Here is a 7793-nt window from a genome sequence, read left to right on the forward strand (position 1 = left end):
CTAACCTAACCTAACCTAACCTAACCTAACCTAACCTAACCTAACCTAACCTAACCTAACCTAACCTAACCTAACCTAACCTAACCTAACCTAACCTAACCTAACCTAACCTAACCTAACCTAACCTAACCTAACCTAACCTAACCTAACCTAACCTAACCTAACCTAACCTAACCTAACCTAACCTAACCTAACCTAACCTAACCTAACCTAACCTAACCTAACCTAACCTAACCTAACCTAACCTAACCTAACCTAACCTAACCTAACCTAACCTAACCTAACCTAACCTAACCTAACCTAACCTAACCTAACCTAACCTAACCTAACCTAACCTAACCTAACCTAACCTAACCTAACCTAACCTAACCTAACCTAACCTAACCTAACCTAACCTAACCTAACCTAACCTAACCTAACCTAACCTAACCTAACCTAACCTAACCTAACCTAACCTAACCTAACCTAACCTAACCTAACCTAACCTAACCTAACCTAACCTAACCTAACCTAACCTAACCTAACCTAACCTAACCTAACCTAACCTAACCTAACCTAACCTAACCTAACCTAACCTAACCTAACCTAACCTAACCTAACCTAACCTAACCTAACCTAACCTAACCTAACCTAACCTAACCTAACCTAACCTAACCTAACCTAACCTAACCTAACCTAACCTAACCTAACCTAACCTAACCTAACCTAACCTAACCTAACCTAACCTAACCTAACCTAACCTAACCTAACCTAACCTAACCTAACCTAACCTAACCTAACCTAACCTAACCTAACCTAACCTAACCTAACCTAACCTAACCTAACCTAACCTAACCTAACCTAACCTAACCTAACCTAACCTAACCTAACCTAACCTAACCTAACCTAACCTAACCTAACCTAACCTAACCTAACCTAACCTAACCTAACCTAACCTAACCTAACCTAACCTAACCTAACCTAACCTAACCTAACCTAACCTAACCTAACCTAACCTAACCTAACCTAACCTAACCTAACCTAACCTAACCTAACCTAACCTAACCTAACCTAACCTAACCTAACCTAACCTAACCTAACCTAACCTAACCTAACCTAACCTAACCTAACCTAACCTAACCTAACCTAACCTAACCTAACCTAACCTAACCTAACCTAACCTAACCTAACCTAACCTAACCTAACCTAACCTAACCTAACCTAACCTAACCTAACCTAACCTAACCTAACCTAACCTAACCTAACCTAACCTAACCTAACCTAACCTAACCTAACCTAACCTAACCTAACCTAACCTAACCTAACCTAACCTAACCTAACCTAACCTAACCTAACCTAACCTAACCTAACCTTTTTTTTTTTTTTTTTTTTGCGGCGGCGGGGGGAAATCTTCTTAAGACACCACCAGCAGTTAGCGGCGACTGACTGGTAGTAGTGTGGGATTCTTACCCACTAAAACCCCCCTCCTCTTCCCAGCTGCCCTCCCGGAATCCGCTTTTATGCATTGCTTCAGGAGGGCAGCTATGACCTTGCATTATATTATGCCGCTACTCTTTCTCCCCTCGCCGGGATCTTTCCTCTTCTTCCTTGCTCTGCATCACTGACGATGCAAACTCCAACCACGCCGACCATGATGCAGCGTTTTCCAGCATGGAAGGAACCATTTTTGTCAGCGTCATTGCTTCCTCGCCGACTTTGATTTTAAGACTGTTTCTGGCTTCCTCCCATGCAGGGCATGCAAACAGGGTGTGTTCGGCGTCATCTTTAATGCTTCCGCAGTGGTGGCACTCGCAGGTCACTTCTTTCCCTATTTTGTGAAGATAACTTCCAAAGCAACCGTGCCCTGTGAGTAGCTGCGTAAGGTGGTAACACAGCTCGCCGTGTTTCCGCTGACACCAAGCCATGAGCTCACCAATGAGCCGATGCGTCCACCGGCCTTTTGCGGAAACGTCCCACCTTTCTTGCCATTTTTGCATCGTCAGTTCCCTGGCATCGACTCTTTTCTGCCCATTGTACACTGCCTGCCTTTCGGCAGCGAGCAGGTCAATGGGCGGGATGGCAATCAGCACCAGTGTGGCATCTCCCGAGACCGTGCGGTATGCTGAGGCGACTCTCAGTGCGCTTCGTCTTTGCACCCTTGCCAGGGTGAGTTTTGTCCGTTCTTTTTTGGTGGCGTCGGCCCATATTGGGGCGCCGTACAGTAGGACAGAGTGGACCACCTCGGAGTAGAGCTTCCGTCTTTTATGTTTTGGTCCACCGGTGTTGGGCATCAGCCTGGCAAGGTCTTCTGCTATGGCGGTCGCTTTTGAGGCCGCCTTTTCAACGTGCTCGGTGAACCGCAGCTTGTCGTCGATCTGCACTCCGAGATACCGCAGTGACCTGGAAAACGGCACCACAAAGTTGTCGACTTCAAGTTTGGGTGGCAACAGTTTCCTTCGCCTGGTGAAGAAAACGGCTTCCGTTTTGTGGACTGCGAGCTGCAACCCGTTGCTGTCCAGCCATCCCTTAACCCGCCTGATGGCTTCTTCTCCGGCGAGACGTAGGGATTCTGTCTTCTTGGCTGTGACGAGGATTGCCACATCGTCAGCGAAGGCCACCAGGCGCGCTTCTTCGGGCATGTTCACCTTCAGCAGGCCATCGTACATTGCATTCCACAGGGCTGGCCCAAGAACTGAGCCCTGTGGAACATCCGCCGATACATTTCGCTGGCACTTCTTGCCACTGCATTCATATTCAAGAACTCTCTCGGAGAAGTAGCTCTCAATTATTCTTATGAGGTTTGCTGGGACGTCAATTTCAACTAGGGACCTGAGGGTTTTTTCCCAGTTCGCCGTGTTAAAGGCGTTTTTGACGTCGAGCGTGACCAGCAAAGCGTGCTTGCTAGCCTTCACGCTTCCCTGCCAGGCAAGACGAATCGTTGAGACGACTTGCGCTATCGCATCGATGGTGGAACGCCCAGGCCGGAATCCATACTGGCTGTTCGATAGCCCTTTCTCGTCATTTTCCAGTGAATTCTGGAGGCGCTGCAGGATCAATCTTTCGAGAAGCTTTCCGGCTCCATCCAGCATACAAAGTGGCCTATACGAAGAAGGGCCGCTGGGCGTCGCTTTGCTTTTCGGTATTAGAACAAGTTTTTGCCTCTTCCAGGGTGAAGCAAAGGTTCCCTCGAGCAAGCACGTGTTAAAAACTGCCAGCAACAGTGCAGGATCGGTCTGTGCGATCCTTTTTATGACTGCATTTGGGACACAGTCTGGTCCTGGCGCTTTTGCGGTCTTGATGCGCTCAGCTGCTGCTAGCAGTTCTGCCTCGGAGAATGGTGAGACGGTTTCGTCCATCGTCGTCTGCAAGTGAACTTGCTCTCTTGCAGGGTGGTGTGGGAACAGGCCATTTATAACTGACTCCAGATTAGCTGGAATCTCCAGGTAGGGATCCGCAACTGCCGTCCGGAGCTTCTTCCTCACAATTTTGTATGGCATTCCCCAGGGATCTTCGTTGACCGAAGTGCAGAGCTCAGCCCAGCATCTTGCCTTGCTTTCTTTGATGGCGTTCCGAAGCGCTTTCCTTGTGTCCTGATAAATTTGTTGGTAGTCGTTGTTTCTGGGCTTTCGCTGTGCTCGGCGTCTAGAGTAAAGGCACTCGCGACGGAGGTCAGCAATAGTGTCGGTCCACCAGTAGACTGGCCTTCGCTGGTTTTTTTGGCTTCGTCTTACCATTGAGGCATCGCAGCTTTGTTTCAAGAGTCTGTTTAGGGAGCGAACAGCATCCTCAGTTCCAGCACCACCATCAATTGTGTCCATCACTGCTTTCCTTCCCTCAGCAACGGCCTCATCAAGAGCTGTCAAGTTGAGCTTTCGGACCCCCCAGCCAGAGTTGGCGGGATACGGCTGGGGTCTGGTGGCGTGTGCCCCCGCTTCGAAGCTGATGTAGCGGTGGTCACTGTGGGAGTATGTCTCGAGGACCTGCCAGTTTCTGATTCCTCCCACGACTTCTTCGTCTGCGAACGTGACATCGATGACTGAGCCACTGCCGCCCCGAACAAAGGTGAGGCTGCTTCCTACATTTGCTACATGTAGATGCAGATGAGACGCCAACTCAGAGAGCAAGACTCCTCTTCTATCTGTTTTAGAAGAACCCCATTCTGGAGCTTTCGCGTTAAAATCTCCAGCGAGAATCACAGGTAGGGATGATGTTTTCACATCGTCTTCGAGACGATTGAGATCGCTCGTGAACTCTGCAATAGAAGAGTTGGGGGAGAAGTAGCAGCTGTATATTCTGAGGGCCTGAAGTTCCACCCATGTCCAGATGCCTCCACTGTCAGTACCAAAGGCAGTTATGCGCAGTTGGGCAGACGGTGCGTAAATAGCAGACCTCGAGCCTGCGCCTCCTGAGTACCACCGGTTAAGAGCATTGCGGTACTGCTCGGAGATAATCACGAGATCCGCTCGTCGCTCTTCTGCTACTTGGGCCATCAGATCCTGGGCAGCCTGGCATCCATTCAGGTTAATCTGGAGGAAGCGGATCATTTTTGTTTCGTCTTTATCTTCAGAGCAGTTACAAACGCCACGCATTTTCGGCTCCCGGTTTGGTGCTCATGGCTCTTTTTGAGGCTAGCGCAAGTCCTGCAATGCGCACTATTTTGGCAGGAGGCAGCTTTGTGGCCTTCCTGCCCGCAACGGTTGCACTCTTTGCTTCTGTCTTCTGGACTTTTGCAATCATTTGCAATGTGCCCGAGTCCATGGCACCTGTAGCACCTTGGTAAATGGGCTCGAGGTCTGACTCTGCAGTTAACCCATCCTATGCGGATTTTTCCTGCCTTGAGGATCCCTGCGGATGCCTCCCTCGGTAGCTTCACAATCGCCAGCTGGGTTCCACTGAAGGCAGGCTTCAGTGATATGATTTGGGACGCATGCGCAAGCCTTGGAGATGCGGTCTCCAGCGCAGCCATGACTTCCTTTGGATCTGTTGCGCCATCAATGTCGCGGATTTCTACAACGATGCTAGGGGTCAGCTTTCGCACTTTAGCACCGTCTCCCAGCACCTTAATGATGGAGCTGACCAGCTCCTCCGTCTGCTGCGTCCCGCGTTTCATTTGAAGGAGCAGGTCTCCAGCTTTTGTCTTCCGGATGGCAGAGACTTCGACGTTTGGAAGCACGACTTCGCTTCGGATGCGACGCAAAGTCTCCGCATACGAAGCCTTCCCCTCGTTCTTAATCTCTATAGCCTCATTTCGGGGTCCCGGGTGGGGTCGAGGTTTTGCGTGACTGGGCAGCTTCGGAGCGTTTAGGGCAGCGCTTTTGTTGCTCCTGTCTTTAGGTGTCTCGTTCGGCACCTCAATCTTCTTCTTCTTTTTTTTCTTGGCAACAATTTCGTGCCACTCTTCCTTCTTTGAGCTCTTTGGAGCCGTTCCGGTTTGGGTGCATTTATTATGCCTCCTCTCAGTTGCCTCCGCTTTGTCGCCGGTTTTTTTGAACTCAACCAATAGGCGGACCGTATTGGTGAGTCCCTGAATCCCTTCCTTAATGGGGATGTGGACATTCGTCTTCGTCTTTATTAGCTTCATCAGAGCCTCTACTTGCTCTTCAAGCATGCTCACGGTCTCCCACAAATCATTTTTTCCTTTTTTAATTGTTGTTATGTTCTCCATAGTGTGTCCCACGAGTAGCTAGGGAAAGGAAGTCCATCCGACCAGAGCCCCGCGTGGCCGGACAAGCCATAATACTCAGGGGGGTAGCAGGTTCCCCTGAGGGATCGTTTACGACCCGTTATTTGACGTCTACAGGCCACTCATCCATCAGCACGATTCCTCCCACTTTATCTTGGATTAAAGACGTTGTCTGTTCTTAGTTTGCTACCATGGCAGCGTAAGCCCTCCTACCACGACAAGGTGACAGACACAGGAGGGAACCTAACCTAACCTAACCTAACCTAACCTAACCTAACCTAACCTAACCTAACCTAACCGTCATGGACATTAAAACTGATATCCAGGAACTACGATGCAGAAAACAGAACGTGCACATCGGCTGGATAAGGGGTCACTGCGGAATCCTAGGAAATGAAAAAGCGGACGAAAAGGCTCGAGAGGCTACTCTTAAAAAGACGGCCCCAGATTTTGCCAAATTTCCGCTCAGTTTTGCCAAGAGGAAAATAAAAAGCAGGACCCTTCAACTCTGGAATGATCGATATTTGAAAGAAACGACAGGAAATATTACTAAAATGTTTTTCCCAACTATTTTCCATGCCTTTGATTTCAGGAGAATGCAGGAAGTTGGCTTTGAACTCACACAATTCCTCACGGGTCACGGTGGGTTCATGAGCTACCTGCATCGATTTAAGCTCTCCGAGATCGACAGCTGCCCGTGTGATGATATGACCCCTCAAGATGTCCCTCATCTTTTTATGCATTGCCCCATTTTCAGCTTCCAAAGACAGCAGCTGGAGGCGCAATGCAGGAGTCTAGATGAGGACCTATGCGACATCGGATCCGTGATAGTTCACAAGGAACTATCATGAAAGGTAGTATCATACATGATTAAAATAGTGCAGGATATTGGCAAAATAAACGAAGCCAGGACACAAAATGCCGAACACTCTTCAAGTGAAACGGAAGGCCTGGTGATTTCTGTCAGCAGTCCGTCTTCTCCTGAAGAGTTTTCTGTGGTTTCCTCTTCACAAGAGCAAATGCGGAGAAGTTCCTGTTAAGACCCACAGTAGAATATCCCTCCTGATCCCAACACTATATAGTTAAAAAACAAAGGCTTATAAATAAAGAAATCTCCAATTGAAGATCTACAAACCTTGTACATAATAAGCAAGGTCAACAATAAATGCAACTCCCATATAAAAAAAAAAAAAAAAAAAACCTAACCTAACCTAACCTAACCTAACCTAACCTAACCTAACCAAACCAAACCTAACCTAACCTAACCTAACCTAACCTAACCTAACCTAACCTAACCTAACCTAACCCGCACAAAAATCCACACCACTCAACATTTACAAACTCATACGAAGCTACTTACAGGACAGACAAGTCACGCTCAGATACGCAGGAGAGGAGGTCGTTAGGAAACAGACAGCAGGCTGCATACAAGGCTCAACCTGCGGACCAACCCTCTGGAACATTGCCATAAACGATCTTCTCACAATAAACATTCCAAACAACGCACACATACAAGCATTCGCAGACGACGTACTAATTACGATCGCTGCTGATGACATACAAACACTTGAAACAACAACCAACGACATACTAAAAAGGACACTTGAATGGGGAAATAGCACTAAACTCACATTTTCTGACACAAAAACACACATTATGTTCATGTCCAAACGCACCATACAACCACCGAACATTACATGGAAAGGACAAAAGAAAGATCTTGTTGACTCATTCAGAATACTGGGAGTAGTTCTAGACAGACACCTTAACTGGTCAAAACACACAGAATACACATGTAAAAAAGCTACACAAATTGGCAAGCGATTCATGAGGGCTGCACGAGCAACGTGGGGAGCCTCCCCAGAGGTCCTAAAAATCATATACATGGGAGCAATCGAACCCACAATCACTTACGCAGCATCCATCTGGAGCAACGCCACACACAAAAAATCCATACAAAAAAAACTAAACACAATGTAACATATAGGAAAAGGACTTTTGTTTATTATTACTTACATAATGTAGGAAGGATTTGTCACATGAATGTAACATGAGCTTTACCTACATCAGACTTATACTTCTGAAGCCGCTCGTTCCGACCTCGCTCTCTCGTCCACCTAACTTTGCCACC

At 47.9% G+C, this 7793-nt stretch overlaps 1 protein-coding gene across 1 annotated transcript; it reads left to right on the forward strand.

The window, feature by feature from the left end:
- The first annotated feature begins 5964 nt into the window (after positions 1-5964).
- Positions 5965-6513, forward strand: LOC147068847 (uncharacterized). Its single transcript, XM_085951548.1, has one exon. The coding sequence runs from the start codon at positions 5965-5967 to the stop codon at positions 6511-6513; it is 549 nt and encodes a 182-aa protein (XP_085807674.1).
- The last annotated feature ends 1280 nt before the right edge of the window (positions 6514-7793 follow it).

This window comes from Rhyacophila brunnea, unplaced genomic scaffold, assembly GCF_057557595.1.
Source record: "Rhyacophila brunnea isolate RB1 unplaced genomic scaffold, BYU_Rbru_1.0 scaffold_24, whole genome shotgun sequence".
NCBI classification, from domain to species: domain Eukaryota; kingdom Metazoa; phylum Arthropoda; class Insecta; order Trichoptera; family Rhyacophilidae; genus Rhyacophila; species Rhyacophila brunnea.